Genomic DNA, 25,270 nt, shown 5'->3' with positions numbered 1-25,270 from the left:
TAGTACATAGTATCTACAGCTGTAACATTTGCGTAACTACACATATGTAACAACCCTCAGAATGGTATGTGTAAGTACAAATGTGTAACAGGACATTGGTAACAACATTTTTTTCACTTCAGTAAGTACACATGTGTAACAGTAATTATGTAACTACATTTTGTAACAACAATATGTAGCCTATTTGTTGTTCCACTTCCACATGCAGTTTTAGATACTGCAGTTACCAGTTGGAATACATGTATTTATGACTGGCAGGACTAATGTTGAATTACAACTAAAGTTTCACCTTGTGATACCAGTGTTACATGGTAACTCCTCAGGAACTGTCCACTTAATATAAAGTGTAATTGTTAAGGTAATTGTTGTGTACATCAACTGGTAACTGCAGTATCTAAGACTGCATGTGGAAGTGGAACAACAAATAGGCTACATGTTGTTACAAAATGTAGTTACATAATTCCTGTTACACTGAAAAAAGTGTTGTTACCAATGTCCTGTTACACATTTGTACTTACACATACCATTACGTGGGTTGTTACATACGTGTAGTTACACTAATAATACAGTTCTAGATACTATGTACCAATGTGTACTTACACTGTAGTTACATACTATGTACACATGTAGTTACCATGTTAGTTCACAGGTATTAGGGCCACTTAATATAAAGTGGGACCGAAGTAACAGCAACCATGATTTTTAACGCCTCTTCGTATATTAGACTATTATGCACCATTTTTGGTAAATTTTAATACAAATGCAAAACCACATTTATTTTAGAGATGATAACTGGGCGCCACTGGATTGTAGTGAGGTTTATTGTTGCACAATGTGTACTGTATTACATACTATGTTTTTAATTAAGTATACAGTATATAGTAAGAGGTATGCTATTATTCCATTTCGAAAATCTGTGATTCGAAACAAAAAGTCAAACTTAAAAGGGATTACTTTCAATTCAAAAATAACTGTCATTTCAAACCCATAAGACTTTCGTTCATCTTCGAAAACAAGATCTCTATTGAAAGTCCACACAACTAAAACTTTGACACTTCAAAAAGTTCATAAAGCCTCTGCAGTGTTTTAGATTTAAGAGATTATAAGACCTGCACAAATAAAATGAACACGGTATGTCCATACAGAACAAACCCACATCGTTTCAAAATAAATCATGCATCTCAGATTCTTTTCCTTTATTAAATGGGCTTATTCAACTTCAAAACAGGGTCACTGCAAGTTTAAATACTCAAACCATATATATATATATATATATATATTGAATAAAACTTGTCTTATGTACTAATATATAATAGATACGAATTAGAGGTTGATCGATATTGGATTTTACTCATCCGATAATAATGTGTTTAAAGAAAGGCAATAGGCAACACACATTATTATTGTGCTAATACTTGTTAAACCTATTTACTGGATGTATTTTAAGCATAATGCAGGACTTTTCATTGAAAATAGAGCAAACGATGCATCAACAATAGATCAAGAGCAACTGCTTAACGTTTGGACTTTGAACATGCAGCGCTCAATGAAACGTGCTTGCGTGACACAAAACAAACATTTGTGTTTTTAAGATGAACACTTATGGGTTTGGAAGAACATGAAGGTGTGTAATTGAAGACAGAATTTTACATTTTTGGGTGAACTATCCCTTTAATATCACAGTATTATTAACTGTATTGTAAAATAGTACGTAAACAGATACCTATCCTTTTAAACGGTATTCAACCTATCAGAAGCCGCATGTTTGGACATACTTGCTGGTCCTGTGGTGTAGTTCTGCGAGCACGGCTCTCTGCACGGCGGTGAGGTACGAGCTCACGATCTCCAGGCCGTCCAGGTCTCGGAGCGCGCCGGCGCTGGACTCCAGCAGGGTGAGCGTGCCCTCGGTCAGACGGACACACAGATGCTTCAGTCTCACTGGATTCAGGCTGTGAGGAGGGAAACAGCTCAGCTCCAGAGCCAGAAACCACTGCTCCACTGTGGGGTGTTTAAACACTGATCTGAGGACAGCCAGGGTGATCTGGAGAGCACAGGAAAGACAGGGATCAACGTAAGGACTCGATTCCTGCAGTCGCCATATTGGGGGGTGAGGGGGGATCGAATTGTGATTTTTCAGTCAATTTGCCCCACAAATGTTCTGTCAGAATATTTGTTTTTCCTGTGTTTGTTCTGTGTTAAAAAAAAATATATATATATATATATATATATATGTGTGTTCAAATATGATTGCGATTTACAGAGGGCTTTTTGGTAGGGCTGCACAATTATATTATACTATAATTCTGATTATATACCAATATGGCTTTATAATATTAATAACAACAACAATCCATCTATCTATTTTTAAAAAATGATCTAACACTAATATTGTATACAATAATTTAATAATATCTCTACAAACACACATTAAAAAATCTAAAATAAATATCGATAACAATAATACTAATAATAACAACAACAGTTATATAAAATCTTTCATACTAACATAATAATATTGTTGTTATTATTACATCATTTCCATTTTCCTGGCTTCTCTTCTGTCACAAGTAAATGAACAGTCCCACTAGGGGTGGGCGATATGGCAAAAATATCATATCACGATTTTTTTCAGGAAAATCACGATTCACGATTTTATCACGATTCCTTTTCATGTTGGTTTTACTATTTTGCAAGTGACTGAGCCTCACAGCCAAACTAATGTCCCTATTTTAAAAACAAAGCCTTAGGTAACAAAATATAAAATAAAAAAGAATGGCAGACATTTAGGCCAAAGTGGCGAAGATAAAAAATATTTGTCATTGTCTTTGTTATTAAAAATTAAGAACAAAGATACACATACACAACTTAATATACAAATAAAAAAAACAGTGCTTTATTTTTTCAGCTGTAGGTTTATTTAACAGCATTGAAGAAAGTAATTAAATGAACAAATATGAAAATAAAACACAACATCGACTTCACTGTATAAATTTTACATTGATTCTTATTAAAGCGACTATTGAAGTTCTCAGTCAAGAGTGAGTGAGATGCTCTTTGTATTTTGTTGTTTTATTAACAGGTATAGTTCTCCCAAAAATTTTAATTCTCTCAAGCCGCTTTAAACCCGAATAAGTCTCCCTCTTCTGTTGAAAATAAAAGTTATTTGAAGGAATATGGGTAAACAAACAGTTGATGTACTCCAGTGACTTCCATAATAGTTTTTTTCCTACTATGGTAATCAATGGGGACCATCAACCGTTAGCCACACTCCTCAAAATATCTTCTTTTGTGTTCAGCACAATAAATAAATTAATACAGGTTTGGAACAACATTAGAGAGTGAGTAAATAATGACAGAATTTTTATTTTTGGGTAACTGTCCCTTTAAGGACAAGCGGCAGCATGTTTACTATTAGGGCTACTGTCACTTTAAGATCTGCGCGCAACGAGTCTACACGCATTTGACAAGGCAGATTTTTTCTTATTTTTTTCTATTGTTCTTTCACTTTAGACATAACCAACTTTGTTTATGTAAACCTTGTGTGTATTTGACAGTATTAGCGCAATAAGATAACTTAGTTCAGTAACGGGTGCTGTTAGACAGGCTTTTAGTGCATGTGCGCGTCGGGTCTATTGCGCTCAGAAAAGCGCCCGTTAGAACAGCGCATCAGCAGCGAATGACATGTTTAACCGGCAAGGCTTTAAAGCACATGCAAATAATTCATTTTTATGAACTACAGTGTCCCGTTCCTCTGCATTTCATGTGGATATACGTCGCGCTGTACAGTATGTTGAGACGGAGGCGCCAGAAATGCAAACTGATAAAATGGACGATCCTACGATATTTCTTCAAAAGCAGATCGTGGAGACATTTTAATCGTCCACGATCAAAAATCGTAATATCGCACACCCCTAAGTCCCACGCTTCACTCTGAAACACGCAGCGCATATATTTACCGTATTTTCCGGACTAAAAATACGCAAAAGACTAAGTCGCATCAGTCAAAAAAACGTATAGTCCGGAAAATACGGTAATTCAATCACAGCCTTTGCGATTTGATAACCATACTAAGCAAAATACGACTACAGTCTTATTTTAATTAATCGCGCATTTATTTTAATTAATCCCTCCCCCAAATAATGTTTCTGAAATAACTCAGGATATTACTTTAAAATAAAACCAAACATTAAGATCAAGGCTGGCTACCTGTTTCTTATCAATGTCCTGCGCAGGAACATGGCTTGTGTCCAGAAACAGGTCCTCCTCGCCCTGCTGTCCCGCAGGCTCGGGCTGAGTGGGCTGTTGAGTGTCTGAGCTCAGCAGTTTGAGGAGGAGGGAGTTCAGCACTGCCATCAGACGGCCCAACACCTCAGCTGCCGTCTCCTTGGGGAGCTGCGGGAACACAGTCACAGTCATGAGGACTCACGCTCTTTCCTCAGACAAACTTTTCCCCAGATTTGAAGTTAATAATGATCACAGGAATACATTGTAATCATATTTCACAATATTACCGTTTAGGTGAGTATAAGAGATTTTTTTTCAAAAACAGTAAGAAAATATTTTGTCTGGTAGTGTAGTTTCAGGGATTTATTGCTTCTTTTTTTACTAGCTCATATGAAACATACTTAAGAAAATAATTTATTTAAATGTTAGTATAGTTTTCTGCAACTAAAGGGAGAATTAAAATGTACTCACCTTGAAGTGTTGTTCAGTACTTTCTTATGTGGAACATCAATTATTTTGAGAAATATCTGTGTGTGTTTTTACCATACAATGGGAAGTCAATGCTCAGCAAAATGGTTTTGTTACCAACACTCTCAATATGCGTTTATGTTCCACAGAAGAAAGTAAGTCGAGGTTTGGGACAACATGAGGGTGAGTAAATGATGCCAGAATACGTGTAAATTATCCTTTTAATACCTTGAATTGGACACTGTTTGCCCAGTTGTTAGTTTACATACAGAAACCACTCATATATATTTTTGAATGGCTCAATACCGAGTTGAAAGTGACGACGAAGCTTCTGAGGTAGAGAAGCACTTGATTGACAGCCACTGGGAATTGGGACACATCCAGAGAGGTCAGAGCGTCCTGTGCCGCCTCCTTAAATGAGTCCCGTAGGAAAGCATCTGCTCCTTCACTATAGATGGCCTTCAGCAGAGCGGTGAAACCGACGCTAGATCGATCCTCACTGAAGTCTTCAGTCATGAACTGTGAGAAAGATTGACAAGTCAATCAGGAACATCAAGAAAATGAGCTTTGAAACTCCACACAGCCATTTATATAAGAACAATTTATAATCTACATTTGAAACGGTATCACTTTACAATAATAGTCCATTTAATAACATTAGTTACATTATAAGTTGCATGCATATTTCTAGGTGAATAGTTAATAGTGAGAATTGGACCCTAAACTAAAGTGTTACCTACTAACCAACATATATATATAAAACATTTTGTTAACTTTCAGGCTAACTTTGTCTGAAGAGTCATTTTTAGTGAAAATTGGACCAAAAGTCTAGGTTCATGTACTTAAAGGGATAGTTCACATTGAAATAAAATGTTGTTATGTTTTAGCTTACCTCAAGGGCATCCAAGATGTAGGTGTCTTTGTTTCCGCAGTAGTTTAAATTTTGATATTTTTAGGTCAAACCGTTCTTGTCTGTCAGCCATATCATGCAGGTCTATGGTCACCGCCTCAGAGCATGCACAGAGAAGTCCAAATTACACAATTCCCCATCGCAAGTACACATTGATGGCCTAAGACACACGAAACGAGCGGTTTGTGTGAGAAAACGAACAGTATTTATACATATGTATATATGTATTAGTCCGCAGACTAAGCCAGAACGTGCGCACACGTCACACACCAGGAAGTGTGCGCACGCCCTCAGATCACTTGGACGTGGTTGTGTACAAGAGGTAAAAACGATATAAATACTGTTCGTTTTCTCACACAAACCGCTCGTTTCGTGTCTTAGGCCATCAATGTGTACTTGCGATGGGGAATTGTGTAATTTGGACTTCTCTGTGCATGCTCTTTGAGGCGGTGACCGTAGACCTGCATGATATGATTGTCAGACAAGAACGGTTTGACCTAAAAATATCAAAAATTTAAACTACTGCGGAAACAAAGACACCTACATCTTGGATGCCCTTGAGGTAAGCTAAAACATAACAACATTTTATTTCAAAGTGAACTAAAAGTTAAAATGTGTGGCATAACTGTTTTCAGCGTGAACCAATGAATCTATCAAGACCAGACAGCAAATTTGCTATGATAACAGACTGTCCTCCATCTGTGTGCCAAATGTCATAACTTCTCCTAAGTATGGTTTTATAAGCTTCCATACACACTCAAGAAGAAGATAAAGGATGAGATACTGAGTACTGAACCAACCAGTGTCTTGCGTGTGTTTTTGGGGAGCCATTGTGAGTAGTAGTGGTAGAAGGTGAGGACAGAGGCGTGAGGAGGCGATGAAGACTCTGACGAGTTGAGCTCTTCGTCGTAGTGCTGGAGGGTCAGACACAGAGCCAGCGGGTCCCGCTGACAGTGCAGGACATCACACAGGACCGACGCCATGTACTCGTACACCACACCTGAGCAACACACAGGGCATTGCCTACATCAACCTCGTGGAAACATTCACTGGTGCTCCAGAAGGAATCATGATGCATTAAGATGCATGAAAACGAGTACATTTCTCTTATTTTGTTTAAATATAATATTTGTTCACTTAGGACTGCCTGTCAGAAGCTACTTACGTTTACTTATGTGACAAAATAAGAACACTTCACCCTGATCTTCAGATTCAGAAAGTTACCTTTCCCATCTTTAAAACTCTCTGGCAGTTTGTTGCGAGCCTCTAGCACGGCGGGTACGATGGCGCTAAACGGGAACGTCTGGAGGATGATGTCTTCGGTGAAGGACGGTCCGATCTCCTCCACGTCCCCTTCACTGCCCTCCACTATAACATCAACCATGTCGAGCACATCTAAAACACAGAGTAAAACACATGTGTAACCCTCATCCTTCCCTCGTGTCCTGGAACAAATCCTTCCCGCGCGGAGTCAAAATGACCCGAAAGCCCTAAAATTATACTTCTTTTTTTTTTTTTTTTTTTACAGAAAGCTTATTTTATTTCATTTTGATAATATTCCTTTTCTATTATTAATGCATTTTTCTAGAGATTTTTTATTTTACTTGCCTTTAAATTAATAGATTTAATAAATAAATTATAAATAAATAGTAATTTAAGTACATTCCTCACATTCTTTCAACTTAAATTCAAAATAACTCACAATTTCATGCATGACCCTTTTAATTCAGCTCAAAATATCTTACATCGGGTGTCTTTCTCGACCTCTTGTGGAAAAAAAATGATATAACATGATATTTCATGACTCTAGCCAGTAGATGGCCTTATAGCACTACTTGGAGCAAATGAGCTCTTCCGCTGGGTCCTAAAGTCATTTAACTTAAATATGCATTTAGATACACATGTAGACAATATAAAATCATATTTGGTATTGTTTAATCATTTTTAGTTTGAATTTTGAGCATTTTTATTAGGGCTGTTTTTTTTTTGTTTTGTTTTTATCGATTAACAAGCTTGCAATTCGATTCGATTTTGATTAAATATTGATTATTTTGGACACCAGGTACAATACATAGCAAATTTTCTCAAGGAAAACAAATCTCTTAACTAATGCTGTAAACTATGGGAGTCAGTTGTAGCCTATTAGCCTAATATAATACTGAAGGTAAAAATTTACTGATTTGTGTAAACACTTAAATTACACTTATTTATCTGTATAATAATAAAGTTATATGAAATATAAACATTTAAATGGTGGCTGTCATAAAAACTTTAAAAACTGTAATACGGTGCATATATTTAGCAAAATGCTCCTCTCTAGAGCTAGGTTGGGGACCTAGTAACATTGCCGGGATTAGGCCCGGAACGTGCCATGTGTGAACAAAAGCCAGGATCAATGCCGTAAGGAGTGTGTCGTAGTGATGACGCACATGCCATCGTGCGACTCTGTTGCTCTTAGAAAAAGAAAGTTTGTGTTCGTCATCAACAAAGAAAAAACGAAAAAATGTCAGCAAACTGGAACGAAGCAGAGACCAGGAGCTCCTTACTATCCGTGCTGAAGCTGAGATTGTTCGCCAGCTTTGTGGGACGGTAGCCTACGCGATGCGTTAGTGTACATGTTTTCGACACGTACGTTACACGTCTCATCCTGACGATCATACCAGGATGTAAGAAATCCTATACATTATCTGTGTATTTTCTGGAATCTCTGTGTGAAAGGGGTCAAATTGACCCGCGAGAGAAGGATTTGTTACTTTTTAAAATTTCAACCACAAAACTCCTCGAATCCATTCAAAGTGTGTGTGTGTGTGTGTGTGTCTGTGTGTGTGTCTGTGTCTGTGTGTGTGTGTGTGTGTGTGTCTGTGTGTGTGTGTGTGTGTGTGTGTGTGTGTGTGTGTGTGTGTGTGTGTGTGTCTGTCTGTGTGTGTGTGTGGTTCAAGTGTGACAAAAGTCCAGGGGTTTTGGACCCCTCCGATGAACCCCTCATTTTTTTTTTTTATATATCAAAAAAAATATTCCGGGTCAAAATGAAACAAGGTTAAACAACTAAATCCATATTAGCATCCCTAACAGTGCCAGCATGACTGTAGATGTACATTTGAAACTGTGTGTATTGCTAACCGTCGATGTGTGATATGGGGATGCTGGCTTCGTCTCCCTCCTGGCCGCTCAGATTGGCCTGCAGGAACGCTGCCTCCTGGACCGCACTCGCTGCTTTCTCAGTGTACACGTGTGGGTCACACACCACGCGCATCAAAACCTGCACGCACAAAACACCAACTTCAAACCAATCGCAATGGTAAAGGGGATTATACTTAACGTTGATCAGAGGATAACATGTATGTGAATTGGGTAACGTTTTTAACTAAACTTAAATAAACTTTTAACTTAAAAAGATTTCACCAAACATCCCCAGTTGATTAATCACAGTACATTAAGACAAGTGTATTACACTTTACAATTACAAAGTATTACAAGTTTAGAGAAAACAGTTCCCTTTTAAAGACGGGTGAATTCAGGTTAATCGGGACACATTTTCCATTGAGATGACTGGGAAAAGTGTCTCAATAAACCTGAATTCACACCTATCTTTATTGCAATTGAAATCTAGACAAAAATAGTTTAAAACTTAATGAAACAAACACTTAAATGTGTATTTTGTACGTCTTCGTTCTAACAGTCTGAAAGAAGACAATGATGGAAGCACAAAAATCTCAAAACTGACCAGTGCATTAAAGTATCTTTACACCATAATTATTAATTGTTAACACTTTTTTGGGAGGATTTTCAAAACTCAAAAAATCTATATATTTTATTTATCAACACTTTGAAGTCAACATCACTTCAAAATGAACCATGTATTTGATTAGGATATAAACAAAGTCCTTCCCTAAATATTTTCTCACTGAAAATCTTGCTTCACTCAGGCATTAAACGACAAGATTATCAATTTATCATTCATAACACTGGCATGGATATGTAAAAAGCCCAGTAAGAGTGGTCAGAATGCAGTACATGGTCTAAAAACTGGACAACGGCCTCCTGCTGGGACGGGTCCAAACGTGCCAGACGGTCCAGCCACAACTCCAGCTCCTTCCACGTGTGCTCAAACACACCGCTGTCCCTCAACACCTGAAAGCAGAGCACAAGTCAGCACCCAGCGGACCATTGAGCAAAGTATATTAAAATATTTGGTCCCACTTTATATTAAGTGGCTTTAAGTACTATGTACTTACATTGAAATTAATAGTTTGATACAATGTACTTATTGTGTACATACATGTTTTTACATTGTACTTATATATTTAAAATACCTGCATGTAATTACAGCTGTAATTATTGTATGTAATTACATTTGTAATTACACTGTTGACCCTTCCCTTATACCTTAACCCACCCTTATACCTAACCATACCACCACACCTGTCGCTAACCTTACCAGTATCACATCTCAATAGCAGAAAAAGTGTTTTACAATACAACATGAACACAATAAGTTCATTGTACTTATTTTTCGATGTAAGTACATAGTACTTAAAGCCACTTAATATAAAGTGGGACCAAATATTTAAACATGTTCTACAATTCAAAGTTTTCATCTTCTTCTGTTGTTGGGTGCAGGTGAACTCACCTTTAGGACCAGCATCCTGGTTGAGGTCTTCAAGTAGCTACTGTTACTACTTACAAACATCTTAAGTAACAAATAAAAGACAGATTTCTCTCCTTTTTCTTGATCTGGATCTGCCAATTCCTATGTTTGGCCGGGGGGAAAAAACAAGAAAAAAAATTAAAATCTTCAACTTACCAAATAAGTAATCTGAAAAACATCAGCAACTAAACCAACTGTTGAAAAGACATACGGCCACGTAAACCTGAATAAAGTGAGTGTCAAGCTAACACACAAACGCAGCATCCAAGAATAAAAAGCTTTCACCTGAACGCGGAACCAGGAGAACTTGCTCGCAGGAAGTTCAAGAGCCAGTTGGAGAATTTGATCCTGTAGAACTGGAGGAACTTCCTGTTTCATTCCCCTCTCCGTCACAATGCCTGCAAACGTTTCAAGAAGTCACTCTCTCCTTCCACAGCAAGTTAGAAGCTAAATGCTCTTTATAAAACGGATAGTTCCAGTCCTTGATTCTGATTGGTTGAGCCGCGTTCAAAGCCGTTGTAAATTACTCAACAAACACACACCTGTGAGCGCATTACATTAGTTACTGCGCAACTGCCGTTTGTGGTTCTTCGTTGCTGCATATGTTGCTTAGCAACCTCTTTCGAACTACATTGCTTGGCGGAGGAATAAATGTGTTCTAACGTTATATTTTTTGTTGCTGGCGTTTATTTTATGAATAAAATAAATATTAAAATTTATATTTTTATGGAGTAACCGTTTTATAAAAGCAATAAGCCCCTTGAAGCCGTGTTTTACGGTGGATTTAAAACAGCTAAGGGGGTTTTACTCCACGTCGTAGCTAACAACGCCACTTAGCTGTTCTAAGTCCACTGTAAAACACGGCTTCGCTGGGCTTATTGCTTTAATGTCTGTTCTCAATTGTACCTTTCAGGAGTTTGCTGAAATCGAATTTGCTCTGGCTGACAAGGTGAGGCACGGCCCGCTGATACAAACACATCACCTGGAGCAGAAGAGCTTTCACCAGGATGAGCTGAGCATCGTCCTGCCGCGCTGAGTCAGAAAAAACACTTCATTTTTATAGTGTTAACAGCAAGTCTATATATTCAACAACAACAAAAGATTATTACGGTGTTCTTTGGTCTGTTTTTGATCCGTGTTCTTCGTCTTTGCCACATCTTCCTTCTCTTTCGAGAGCGACTGCCAGTTGGAAACCACACACATCATGTCCGGTAGAATCTGTGGCACCAAAAGGATAAATATCTGATTGTTTGTTTGTTCCCTCGGTTTAAACCCTTTCACTGCTGTCGTTTTTGCATCACCCTCACCTTGCTGAGCGCCTCTCTGTACAGCTGCACGAACTCCTCCATCACGGCAGGGCTGTGGACGTCTGAACTCTCCCAGGCCGTTTTGTCCAGGCAGAGCTCAATGTTCTTCTGAGCTCGCTTGAGGATAAACACCAGGAGGGAAAGTGTTGTGTGCTGGACCACCAAGTTATGTATCTATTAGAGGAAGAAGAAATGTCTCATTTTAAGATGACATAATAAAAAATAAAAAAAATTATCCATCTTTTAGTGTTGTTTATATGTCTATGTGGTGTTTTTAATATGCTTTAAAGGTGCCCTAGAATGTGAAATTGAATTTAACTTGCCATAGTTAAATAACAATAGTTTAGTACATGGACATGACATACAGTGAGTTTCAAACACCATTGTTTTCTCCTTGTTTAAATCTCGTTTTTGAAAAACACCCCTGAAAAACGGGCGAATCTCCACATAACACCTACTGTGACGTAACCGATGGGATCATTAATATGTACGCCTCCAAAATTTGCATAAGCCAAGCCCTTTCAGAGATACGGTGCTACACAGAACTGCGCTGCGCAGGTGAAGCACACACACACACACGCACACACACACACACGCACGAACGAACGAACGAACGAACGAACGAACGAACGCACATACACACACACACACGCACACACGTGACTGTTAAGTTCGTACTGAAAATAATGAATAAACTTACCACTCCGAAACGTCCATTTGCATTCTACAAACAACCGCTTGTTCCTCAAACCCTGTTTGCTGTGCCTCTCTGAGCTCTTGTAATGAGCCCACAGTGAAAGAGCCAATCAGAGCAGAACTCCTCATTACTATTCATGACCCTTCCAAATAAGGTAAAAACAGACCATTTCATTCTAGGGCCAATTTATAGGGTTGGAAATTGACCTGTAAAACCTTTTCTGGACATTTTAAATGGCTTTTTAACCCACATACCCTCTATGTAGATATCAGGGACAAAATTTAAATATTATTTCAACACATTCTAGGGCACCTTTAAGACTACCATGTAGATTCATAAGTCAACACCATTGCTGAGTATTTTCTCCTTAAAAATGCAGTGAACCAAAGAACAAAAACAAAAACACGGTTTGAAATCTGACGTCACAAACTACCTTGTAACCAATCAGATCAACGTGTGATCGTCAACCAGTGGATCTCTGAACTGGTGTGAGTGAATGAAGGCGGGGCTCATTTGCATATTCATAGAACTGCGTATACTAAATGAGGCAAGGGTGTAGAGTTACATTCATTCAAGCTATTTTAAAGGTACACTGTGTAGTTTTTTTTAAGTATTTTATTAGCTAAAATTAATTTTCTTATTCATAAATATGTCCTCATTGGTGTAAAATTACCTCTGCCAATGATCTGACTTATCCTCGTAAGCGAAGAATTTCTTATCTATATTTACATTGGACGGGCAAGTCTACGGAGGCTTCCATGTCGTTCCGCCATCTTGAAAAACTATAATAGCAGAGAGGGACAAAAAGCACTAGCCTACCACAACGCGTTTCCGTTCAGAGCCAGCGTCACGGAGATCACAAGGAATCCTCGTCGCCAAAAAAGCAAAAAAAAATATTTAAATGAAAACGTGACCGGCAAATTCAAAAAACGAGGGTAAATGTCGGGATAGCTTTTCCCAGGTGGAAAGAGCTAATGAAGGAGAAGGACGCTGAAGTTGCCTGCTTTCTTCTCGACGGGTAAGTCAATGTTACGGTCTAAATTACAAGCTGTAATTTTTCATTGCTTGGCTGTGTAATTCATCATATAGGAAGCATAACATGTATAGTTAAACTCGATGAAGTGCTATTGGAAGACATGTTGTTGTCATAGCTTCTTGGCACATAACGGCTACCGTAGTTGCAACACGCATTTGACAAAGCGAGGCGCTAGAGAGCACTATTTGTTTGAATGCGAAATACAATTTCACCGCTAGATGGGAGAAATTCCTACACAGTGTACCTTTAAGGCATGACGAATGTTTTGTCAAGGAAAAAACTTTTAAATATGTCATTTTGGAGGGACAGAAAGCTCTCAGATTTCACTAAAAAGATCTTCATTTGTGTTCCGAAGATGAACGAAAGAAAAAACGACATGAGGGTGAGTAAATAATGAACTATCCTTTTAATACCGGTAATAACGGTATAGCTAAAAAATATACTGCGCATCACAACTTCTGATGATGTGATTGGTTGAATCTTCCACTTACATTGAGACCTTGAGTGAAGAAGACCTTATTGCACACTGAAGGGAAAGACGTGACCAACACCATTGACAGCAGACGAGGTAAAGGAATCACTTCACCGCTCTGGAAAGCCTTGGACACCTCCGGCTGAGCCTCATAGATCTGTAACAACATCAAACCTTGAGCAAGTAGCATCTGTAAGATCCAGTAATGCAGAAGAAGTTACAACATAATTAAGAGGTACATTTTCCCCGTTATTACATGAACTCAAAGCACTGCACCAAATGACATAAACCACATGAAGCAACCAAAAGGAATCAGACTCACTTTCTTGAGCAGAGTGATGTTGTCCTGCCAGGCTTTGGCGATTCGTGGAGAGAACGAGAACTGGGTTTCTTTGAAGTATCTGGTCAGTATATCAGGACTGCCCTTCAGGACACCAACAACCAGCTCCGCCACCATCTCGTCCTCCGTCGCCTGCTTCAGCCCCACCAGGAACTGCAGGAGAACCAGGTTTCCGGCTCTGGGGATACAAGCACAAGATGGATGAAGAGCGATTTGGGCACAGTCCATCTTTTTTTTTTTTCATTTGAGAGTTTTTTTTTGGAAGCGTTTGTGCTGGTGTTGTCATATTTCACTGGGACAAGCTGATAAAACTGTTTTAAAGGCACACCGCGGAACTTTTGGCCTCTAGGGGCGCTAGACCTGTAACTTTCACGTCTAGCGCCCCTAGAGGCTATAGCCTGGGTTTCCCCATACTGCCTTTGCGCAGCGCGATTTTATTCTCGCTGAAAGGCAGTCTGGATACCATGGACCAGATTTTCGCCTCATCTAGGGAACCAATCACAGAACGGGGAGGGAGCAGCAAGACGATGACGACATCTATGCGACACAACTAAGCAGTTTGTTTATATCCATATATACCTTCGACCCTCATGTTTATCTTGCACAAACGGCAATAGTCGCTGAACGTCATTGTTTACACAAAAATATCTTACCCATCTTCTTCCTTGTCTAATTTCTTTCGCTCTACATACGTTGTCTGGTATAATGGAAACGATTGGCTATGAGCTACGTACAGGCGCATTTGATAGACATTCTTAGCACCCGATAAACGGCGCCGGGCATTCGTAAACCACGCCTCAAATACGAGAAAATGCACATGTGGTTCCCAGACCCAAGTCTCAACGAGAATTGGGTCTGGCGTTAGCCAGGCTACAAAGAACCAGTAAACAAAAATAAATATATGTAATTTCTACAGCAAACTTACAATAAAATGTGCTTTAGAGTTGAAATGCTAAATATTTAAATTTACCAATTCACAATGACCATATTTGTGCCCCTAGAGGCCACAAGCGCCGGAGCACTGTCGCAAAAGTCAAGACGACATCCACGATCCCTCTCGCGTTTTCTCTTTTTTGCCTCCTCAGAAGCAGTTTTGAACTTTTTCCTTGCCTCAGCCATTGCCAGGAGTCGAGCAGGTGGAAAAATAGTAGCAAAAGCGTTAGCTCCTTGAGTATATCAGAGCTTGTGGTCACGTGACGGTCGTAAAGTGATTAGTTCTCCAGGCATTATCCAGGTCACATGACCTGGCCAAAGACGGTGCGTCTTCTCCAAACTTACATAGGCGGTATTTCAAGAGGATATTTCACAAAGTCCGCGGTGTGCCTTTAAGCATATATGGATCATGTCTAATTTTGTATTTAGGTGATAGTGCTGTAATGTATTTTTGTAGGACAAAACACACAAGCGCATTTCTGGTTTCATCGTCCCGAAGTCAATGGTGTTTTTTATTGGGTTTTTGGTTAAATGCCTGACATAAGGTTTGAGGTTAACACAAGCTCAAGATATTTTTGAATGTTATTCTATGACATAAAATACATCAGTAATACCTGGTGATTTCTTTAAAGCTTTTTACTTGCTAACAAGTGGCTAAACGTGACTACAGAGGTTATAGAGGACATTAAACGTCTTCAGGCCAATCAGATCGACTCACTACTCTTTTTACAACCTCATTGTGTTTATAAATCACACTGTTGCAAATTATTATAACCTGAATGTTCAGGGAATCTGTTCTTAAATAAATACTGAAAGACTGGTCAGAAGCTTAGTGATGGTGAAGTCATGTGATGTAGATTTACTTTTTATTACACCAATTGTATTTAGGCTTCAAAAGTTGTGTATATTAGGGAAGATTATCATGAACAAAACATGTAAGATGCTTATTTTCTGCAATGATCCAAAAGTGTCCTATCCTAGTTCTGTGGCGGTCGTGGACTACCCATTAACCCTGTTAAATGAACTAAGAAATCAATTGTAGCTGCAAGACTGGCAACATGAGCATCTGAAGGACTCACCTTCCAGCGGTGCCCAGGCTCGGGTCATGAAAACTGATCCCATGTTTGCGAGAGCAGCATATGTCCAGCAGGAAGTTATGCACCAGATCCCTCACTATACGCTTCCCTGCCTCTTCGTCCTTCTGTTTACAAAAGATGTTCATTATTACGGATACAAAAACTTAAAGACAATATGAAAAGCCATTGGCAATGTATTAAACATTTGTAATGTAACGACTTTCTGAGCAAAACAGAACATGCAGTGGGAAATGTAGGACGAGACTTCTTGCTATCCATCAGAGTTTGATTGGATAATAAGGAGTGAAACATGGGATTATTAGATAATATTTTCTCCCATCTCCAACCTTGGTTACAACAGAAAATAGAGTCCGCTCGATTCAGCGAGAGTCGAAACACAGATCAACAGCAGGAGTTTATCTCGAGAGTGAGGCGAGCTGACTGACGAGACGATGGCGGAAGATTTGGTTTCGAAGCGCAATGTGAAAGCGGCAAATTATTTGGCAAAATTTTGGATTTAAACCCAACGCTAATAGGGAACCTGCAAAGGATTAGTTGTGTTTTTCTAGTTAAGAATAATGATGAATCCACCATTCAAGCAATGGCTGCCCCCGAATTGGTGCTAATTCGAAGCGGCCGGCATTCATAACGGTGTGTATGCGCATCTTACTTTTGCTTCGAATTAGCGATTAAAAGCCAGGTCCAAAAGAGGGAGAACTCCAACAATCCTGCAGCCTGAACCACTGTTAGGAAACCACCTTTACAGACGCGTGGTTCAGGTTAACCCTTAAAGACCTAGAACATTTTTGGGGAACCTGACTCGTCTGGTCTTTTCTTCGTTTTTCTAACTAATGTTTGCACACCGCATCAAGTGCCATATATCATTTTAAACAGGAGAACTTGAAGTTTCCATCTAGCTCATTTAAATTCCAAATTTTACATTCATTTTGGCATGGAATGGATGAATTTACCAGATTTAAGAAAAACGGTAGCACATTTTTAGTGATTTATTTTTTACTCAACTCAAACAAATCCTCCTGAAGTTTGGATTATTTCCTTTAGAAAGATTTACTTGGATATTCTAGATATCCAGATGAAATTTTGACTGCATGTAACAATCCCTAAGCAAGTTATAGCCATTTATTACAACATTATTATAGGCGATTTTCAGTGAAAAAAATGGTGTTTTTTCAATTTACTGACAATGTTGTGTCCATTATTGTGTGGATTAACGGTTCAAAAGTTATTAAACATTTAAGAACAATAGTTATTTTTAGCCGCCGGCCGCTGTATAGGTCTTTAACGGTTAAGCAATAAAATATTATATAGTCATTCAAATTAGTCATATTTAACTTTCTAATACAGTCAAATCTATTGGATCATTGTAAACCATAGAAATGAATGGATTAGTATTTTAAACAGGATTCGATTTCACGCCCCAAGTATATGACGTGTTGCATATAGTCTATAGTCAATAATCTATATTGACTAAAATGTCAGAGATGGTGTCATTGGGTGCAAGGGTGTCCAAATCTCTACTGTACCTCATTCTCATCCATGCTGACATCCACAATCCCGTTCCACTTATAGAGCGAGGCTATCTGTCTCAGGACAGAAGCACTGAAGAAACGCACTTTCTGAGTTTTCGTGATGGTCTTATTCTGCACAACCTATGGACAAACATAGTACACAGTTACGCACAGCATCTCACATTGGTAAATGGCATTCATGAGGGAGGGTCTTACTCTGGTTTGCAGGGTGGATAGAATCAGGTTTACAATGGAGATCCTATCATCTGTGAGGCCATTGGTCAAGATTTCAGACAAGAAATCTAAAGAGCAACAGAATTTTTTTTTATTTTAAGATAACTCAAAAAGCTAAATTCATAACGCACACAGATCCAGTCACTGATACCTTTAGTGTCCAGAACCTGGCCAATAGTTGTATTGTCTCCAGACATCAGGAATGAAAGGACAAACTGGATGTAAGCCATTCTAACATCTGGCTTTCCCTGGAAAAATAACAAGTATTACAACTGCATGAAAAAGCAAATTACACAACTACTATGAGTATATCCAACCTTACCTACAGTACACTCATGTTAAGAGGCATGCACTGTACTATACAGCAAATCTCAACTCGGTGATTGAAATATCATCAAAAAATTAAAACTATATTATCGGCGAGAGATATTAAAAGTTGGATTCATTGTAGAATACTAGTAATGTATTATAGCAATTATCATCTGTATGCTTGTTTATGTTAATAAAATGAAACCGCATTATCACAAGGCTTTATATATATAAAGCTTTATTCACATAAATACAGCAAACTATAAAGTAAAATATATTGCATATCTCAACTGCCTGATTTTGTATTTTGTAGCCAAATGCAACTATATTATTGCCCAGCTCTTTATATAAATATGTCCAACTTTATCCACATACATACAGCACTTTTACGTAAAGCAATATATAATATATAGCAAATCTCAAAAGCTTGATTGCTTGCATCATTTCAAAATGTAAAATATATGCAAACCCAGCTCATATCTGCTAAATATGATTATTAGGCATGAGAATATTAACTTGTTATAAATATTAATATCATGATCAATAAAAAATGCTATGTAAATACATTTGGACATTTAAAAAACGAATAGGGAGTGTTTTTATCACAGCCAGTCAATGTTTTAATTTAATATGCGTGTGTATTTAATGCATATGCATATGTATATGTATTGCAATGTATGTTTATATGTCATTCACCAGACTTCTTAAGTGACTTGCCTGGATAAATGAAGGTTAATTAACTGACTTAAGTCTGAGTATCAGGTAAAGAGGGTCTCATTTTGGTCCAGAAAGTTCATTTGTAAGACACTTTAGATAAAAGCGTCCGCTGAATGAATGAATGAAAATGTAAAGTTTGCAGTTTGTGAAGCACTTACCGTTTTGTCTCTTCTGTGAGCGAGGTTAGTGAGCCCTTTGCTGAACTGCATCAGACTGAAGATCTCCCTCGCCGCCTCCGCACCCTGAGACACCAGAGCGGACAGCAAACACAGGCACTGACGGACAAACCTGAAGAAAAAAGCAGGTGCGCAAACAACATTGAGTGCATTTGCAAACATTTGGTTCAGAAAGTGGTTCATTGATATGCCTGTTGTAACATGTACCCGAAAACCAATAAAGATAACGTCCTACAAAGATGATCATGAAATAATGCATCGTTCATTTGTAATAATGAAAAAGTTCAACAAGCTTCGAGAGATACCTGTGATTGTCCGAGTGTAGAGAGGAGAGCAGAAGTTTGATGTGAGCGGAGACCGTCTTCCTGACGATGTTGGATCCCACCATGCTCAGCTGAGACAGATCACTGGCCGTGCGCAGCAGGATCATCTCCAGACTCTGGAATATCAGCGTCAGCTGCAAAACACATCACATGCAATTTATCACTGTGATGCAAATCAGCAATGCCAAGCCGCACTCTTTGTGGAGCGAGAAGAACTGACGTTGGCTAGTCTGTATGGAAGCTTGAAAAAGCGAATTGCAGCTTTTTAATCTCACAAATCGACTTTTTTGAGTTTATATCTTGAGTTCCCGAGAGAAAAAACGGCAGAGTTTCGAGATATCAACTCACAACTCTGATGACTTTTTTCTCCCTCGAAGTTGTAAAATATAAACTTCGAATTGCAAGAAAAAAAAAGTTACAATTGTGAGATATAAACCGAAATAAAAAAGTTGCAATTATCTTTTTTTAATTGCTCGTTTATATCTCACAATTGTGACTTTTTTCTCGCAATTGCGAGTTTGAAATGATGATTGTGACTTTATCTCACAACTTTAAGAGTTTATAACTGGCAATTCTGACTTTTTTTCTCTGAATTTTCAGAAGTAAACTTGCTAATTTGAGGTGTGTGTGTGTGGGGGGGGGGGGGGTTGTGAAATAAAAGTCACACTTTTTTATTTTTTTATTCCGTGATAGAAACAAGCTTTCATAAATCTGCATACAACATGCATAACAAATTCATAGGCGCTGTCAGCCATAATCTGCAGCATGAATAGTGTGCATAGTAAGCAAATATCCCATATGGGATACCTAGATTAACTACTGTAAATGCCTAAATGTATATAACATTTTAATACTCTATCCTTCAGTACAATGTGACTTGACCTTACATTTCCTATGAGACGAAGACACTTTTACAAAATTAAATAAAAAGTCTGTTTATTTCTGAGATTTTAGTCAAGTCACCTTCATTTAAATAGCGCTTTTAACAATATGTTTCAAAGCAGCTTTACAGCGATAATAGGGAATTAAAGTAACAAAAATTATACCACCTACTGAATTATGTTCAAAAATAGTAAGGTCATTATGACCACAGTGTTGCATACTGCTGTGTGAAATATTTCTTATTGCATATTGTTTCATATACTATCAATTAAAAAGGCATTATTCAGTGTTACAATATAACACAGCAATATACAGTACCAGCCAATACCCTGGTTAAATTAAAATAATAATGGGAACACGTTATTTCGATGGTCCACTTTATACATTCTACTGACTATAAGTAACTTTGCAACTACATGTCAACTTATTCTACTAAACCCAAATAGTCTCTACTACAGTCTACCAATACTCTAATGAGAGTCAGTTAACATGTAGTTGCAAAGTTATTAATAGTTAGTAGAATGTCTAAAGTGGACCCTCAAAATAAAGTGAACCCCATAATAATAAAAAAGTACACAAACAAATAGATAAACAAATCCAAATTCTAATGCAAGACTTACTTCTGTCTCTGAATTATTTTCTTCCTCCAGTAATTCGAAAATCTCTGAACATTCAACTGAGATTTTTATGTATCCTTCGACCACATCGTAGAGGTCTTCACAGGGAAGTTTCTTCGCCATTTTTATGAAGGTGTCCAAACCTACATGATATTACAGAAGTGCATGTCAATATAATATCAATATCAAGTACATGCCATGATAACATTTATTTTCTTAGACACTGTCATACAAATAATCTAGATGTGTATATGGGTGATTCTTAGACTACGGGCACTTTTATGTACTTTGGTCATATTTTTAAAAATACATATAATTTTGGACAAATTCCTCTTTCTTAGTCAAACTAACAATAAAACAACCTTAAAAACTTTTTACCACCTTTCTATTATAATTTTTTCATACTTTTCAACCTCCTTATAGGTGTCAAAATCACTGTTTTCTCCTTGTCCCACACCCAGACTTTTTAACTTCAACAATGAAAATACAGTTTAAAAATATGAATTATCTGGTAACTATGAATATACCTAAATCAAGCACTAGTAGAATAATTAAAATACATTATAATATTTAATGTGAGACCACTATTAATATTACTTTTTATACAAAATATAGCTGTCCCACAGTATTGGTGTCATTTCCACCACAACACTGTAATGTCCCTTTAAAAAGTTTGTGTGAGAGATTGTTTAGGTGGTTTCTATGGAAATGTTCAGTGACATCAGAGCACATGTTGGACATGGAGGCAATTTAATTTTTCATCAAGAACATAAGAAGAAAAATCAAGGTAAATATTGCTTGATCAGTTTATATTTTTATTCTACGTCATTTCCAAACATGCTGTACCTTCAAGGGTGTTTTTAAAAAGTTACAAATTTTAAGTTAAATAAGAGTATTTTGCATACATGAAATGCTAGTATTAATTCAAAGCTAATCAGTGAAGCTATCTTCCATTTTTTCACAAAAAAATACAGAAATGTCATTTCCACCACAGTCATTTCCATCACACTGCCCTATGTGGTGGAAATGACAGCATGTGGTGGAAATTACATTTATGGTTACAAAGTACAATTGATTGATTATATTATAATGTATTACAATACTTTTTATATTTATATTATGATATTATATATATATCCCCCTCCTCCTTGAACTGCCACCTTATAGTGGTGGAGGGGTTTGAGTACCCGAATGATCCTAGGAGCTATGTTGTCCGGGGCTATATGACCCTGGGAGGAGTTCGGTGAGGCCATGGAGAAGGACTACCGGTTGGCCTCGAAGAGATTCTGGCAAAGCGTCCGGCGCCTCAGGAGGGGGAAGCAGTGCCCTACCAACACTGTTTACAGTGGAGGTGGGCAGCTGTTGACCTCAACTGGGGATATCGTCGAACGGTGGAAGGAATACTTAGAGGATCTCCTCAATCCCACCGACATGTCTTCCATTGAGGAAGCAGAGGCCGAGGGCTCGGAGGTGGACTCGTCCATCACCCAAGCTGAAGTCACCGGGGTAGTCAAGAAACTCTTCGGGGGCAAGGAACCGGGGGTGGATGAGATCCGCCCTGAGTACCTTAAGTCTCTGGATGTTGTGCGGCTGTCTTGGCTGACACGCCTCTGCAACATCGCGGAGTGTTTGGGGACAGTACCTCTGGACTGGCAGACTAGGGTGGTGATCCCTCTTTTCAAGAAGGGGGACTGGAGGGTGTGTCCCAACTACAGGGGGAACAGTAAGGTTTTTTATCCCGGTCATGAAACACTGGACCAGCTCTATACCCTCTCCAGGGTGCTGGAGGGTTCATGGGAATTTGCCCAACCAATCCACATGTGCTTTGTGGATTTGGAGAAGGCATTCGACTGTGTCCCTCGTGGCGTCCTGTGGAGGGTGCTCTGAGAGTATGGGGTCCGGGGCCCTTTGCTAAGGGCTGTTGTACGACCCTGTACGACTGGAGCAGGAGCTTGGTTCGCATAGAGCTTGGTTCCAGCAACCATATCACCCTGTAGCCCAAGACAGGTTGCCCACTGGCGCTAAGCAGGGCTGAGCCTGGTTAGTACTTGGATGGGAGACCTACTGAGAAGAAACAGGTTGCTGCTGGTAGAGGTGTTAGTGAGGCCAGCAGGGGGCGCTCACCCTGTGGTCTGTGTGGGTCCTAACGCCCCAGTGTAGTGATGGGGACACTGTACTGTCAAAGAGTGCCGTTCTTCGGATAAGACGTTAAACCGAGGTCCTGACTCTCTGTGGTCATTAAAAATCCCAGGATGTCTTTTGAAAAAGAGTAGGGGTGTAACTCCGGTGTCCTGGCCAAAATATGCCCAGTGGCCTCTGTCCATCATGGCCTCCTAATCATCCCCATATACTGATTGGCTTCATCACGGTCTCCTCTCCACCAGTAAGCTGGTGTGTGGTGGGCGTTCTGGCGCAATATGGCTGCTGACGCATCATCAAGTGGATGCTGCACATTGGTGGTGGTTGAGGAGATTCCCTCCTTCTATGTAAAGTGCTTTGAGGTCTCAGAAAAAGCGCTATATAAATGTAACAAATTATAATTAATTATTGGTTCGCATTGGCGGCAGTAAGTCAGACTTGTTCCCGGTGCATGTTGGACTCCGACAGGGCTGCCCTTTGTCACCAGTTCTGTTCATAATTTTTATGGACAGAATTTCTAGGTGCAGGCAGGGGCCGGAGGGTGTCGGGTTTGGGGACAACACGATTTCGTCTCTGCTTTTTGTATGGATGATGGATGATGTTGTCGTGCTGGCCCCTTCAGACCAGGACCTTCAGCATGCACTGAGACGGTTTGCAGCCGAGTGTGAAGCGGCTGGGATGAGAATAAGCAACTCCAAATCCGAGGCCATGGTCCTCAGTCGTAAAAAGGTGGCTTGCCGACTTCAGGTTGGTGGAGAGTTCCTGCCTCAAGTGGAGGAGTTCAAGTATCTTGGGGTCTTGTTCACGAGTGAGGGAAGGATGGAACGGGAGATTGACAGACGGATCGGTGCAGCTTCTGCAGTAATGCGGTCGGTGTACCGGTCTGTCGTGGTGAAGAAAGAGCTGAGCTGCGAGGCGAAGCTCTCGATTTACCGGTCAATCTACGTTCCTACTCTCACCTATGGTCATGAGCTTTGGGTCATGACCGAAAGGACAAGATCCCGGATACAAGTGGCCGAAATTAGCTTTCTCCGCAGGGTGGCTGGGCGATCCCTTAGAGATCGGGTGAGGAGCTCGGTCACTCGGGAGGAGCTCAGAGTAGAGCCGCTGCTCCTCCACATCGAGAGGGGTCAGCTGAGGTGGCTCGGGCATCTGTTCCGGATGCCTCCTGGACGCCTTCCCGGGACTATGTCTCCCGGCTGGCCTGGGAACGCCTCGGTGTCCCCCCAGAAGAGCTAGAGGAAGTGGCTAGGGAGAGGGAAGTCTGGGCATCTCTGCTTAGACTGCTGCCCCCGCGACCCGGCCCCCAGATAAGCGGAAGAAGATGGTTGGATGGATGGATTATGATTTTTTTAATTTTATTATATTACTTTAATATTAATTGATTTAATTTTTATCTATTTTTATTTAAGTATGCACTGTAACCATTCATCTGTGGGAAAAATCAGTTTTATACATCAAACTCAACAGTACACTAAAACAGGTGGTTATGTTTAATGACTTTGTGAATCGAGTTTAATGAGTTTGATGAGTTTAATTTTTTTCTAATAAATATCTCTACTGTTTTTATACATTCACGTTAATTAATTGTCATTTCCACAACACCCTGTCATTTCCACCACCGCCCTGTCATTTCCATCACCACACACACTTTTTTTAAATATTAAAAAAGTTCTCATTACACATTAAAAATGTATCCACAATTTATGAGATCATGCTCTACTTAATATAAAAATTCAATTTATTTATTTTCTAATAAGCTCTTGCCCAAACCAATATTAACTTTAAGAGTGTGGAAGGTGTACAGTTCAGCGTTTGGTCCTTAGGGCAGTTAATTTATCTCATTGACAAATGTATAATTGTTGTACATTGTGGAAAAACTGATAAAACTAGTTACAAAAATTATCTTAGACAATTCTTGAGTGGAATAAGTTATTCTATTTTTAAATAAAAGCTGTATATTGAGATGTGGTGGAAATGACATTTGTTCATTGCAGGTCGGAAAAAAAATAAAATATTTACAATTTCTCTTGTAATCTAAGTTTGTCCACTTACAGGCCTTAAAACTAGACAAATTATTTAAACTTATGAGACTGTGTTTCGTGACCTTTGAACACATTTTTTTTATTCAACTTTACAAGGCTAAAAGTGCCCGTAGTTGAAGAAACGCCCATATATTAGATGTACATATGTACATCTATGTCTATATACATAGTGTATATGTATATAGACA

General features: G+C 38.9%; 1 protein-coding gene across 2 annotated transcripts in view; it reads right to left on the bottom strand.

Annotated features, from left to right (window-relative positions):
* Positions 1-25,270, bottom strand: part of urb1 (URB1 ribosome biogenesis homolog) — a 50,781-nt gene that overhangs the window by 24,838 nt on the left and 673 nt on the right. Inside the window, exons 2-22 of one of the 2 annotated variants that reach the window (XM_079609824.1) lie at positions 20,902-21,041; positions 19,382-19,533; positions 19,059-19,188; positions 18,026-18,122; positions 17,857-17,942; positions 17,656-17,781; positions 16,115-16,236; positions 14,085-14,280; positions 13,782-13,919; positions 11,558-11,731; positions 11,360-11,468; positions 11,157-11,282; positions 10,536-10,648; positions 10,233-10,352; positions 9,617-9,733; positions 8,723-8,861; positions 6,827-6,997; positions 6,403-6,602; positions 4,999-5,211; positions 4,207-4,392; positions 1,776-2,041 (exon numbers count right to left, since the gene is read on the bottom strand). In XM_079609824.1, the coding sequence (XP_079465950.1) occupies positions 1,776-2,041; positions 4,207-4,392; positions 4,999-5,211; positions 6,403-6,602; positions 6,827-6,997; positions 8,723-8,861; positions 9,617-9,733; positions 10,233-10,352; positions 10,536-10,648; positions 11,157-11,282; positions 11,360-11,468; positions 11,558-11,731; positions 13,782-13,919; positions 14,085-14,280; positions 16,115-16,236; positions 17,656-17,781; positions 17,857-17,942; positions 18,026-18,122; positions 19,059-19,188; positions 19,382-19,533; positions 20,902-21,041 (3,121 nt within the window). The remainder of the gene's footprint in view (positions 1-1,775; positions 2,042-4,206; positions 4,393-4,998; positions 5,212-6,402; positions 6,603-6,826; positions 6,998-8,722; positions 8,862-9,616; positions 9,734-10,232; positions 10,353-10,535; positions 10,649-11,156; positions 11,283-11,359; positions 11,469-11,557; positions 11,732-13,781; positions 13,920-14,084; positions 14,281-16,114; positions 16,237-17,655; positions 17,782-17,856; positions 17,943-18,025; positions 18,123-19,058; positions 19,189-19,381; positions 19,534-20,901; positions 21,042-25,270) is intronic. The other variant, XM_079609825.1, reaches the window with a different exon arrangement.

Source organism: Phoxinus phoxinus (assembly GCF_949152265.1).
Source record: "Phoxinus phoxinus genome assembly, chromosome: 4".
Classification (NCBI taxonomy): domain Eukaryota; kingdom Metazoa; phylum Chordata; class Actinopteri; order Cypriniformes; family Leuciscidae; genus Phoxinus; species Phoxinus phoxinus.
This window is presented reverse-complemented; position numbering and strand designations above follow the sequence as displayed.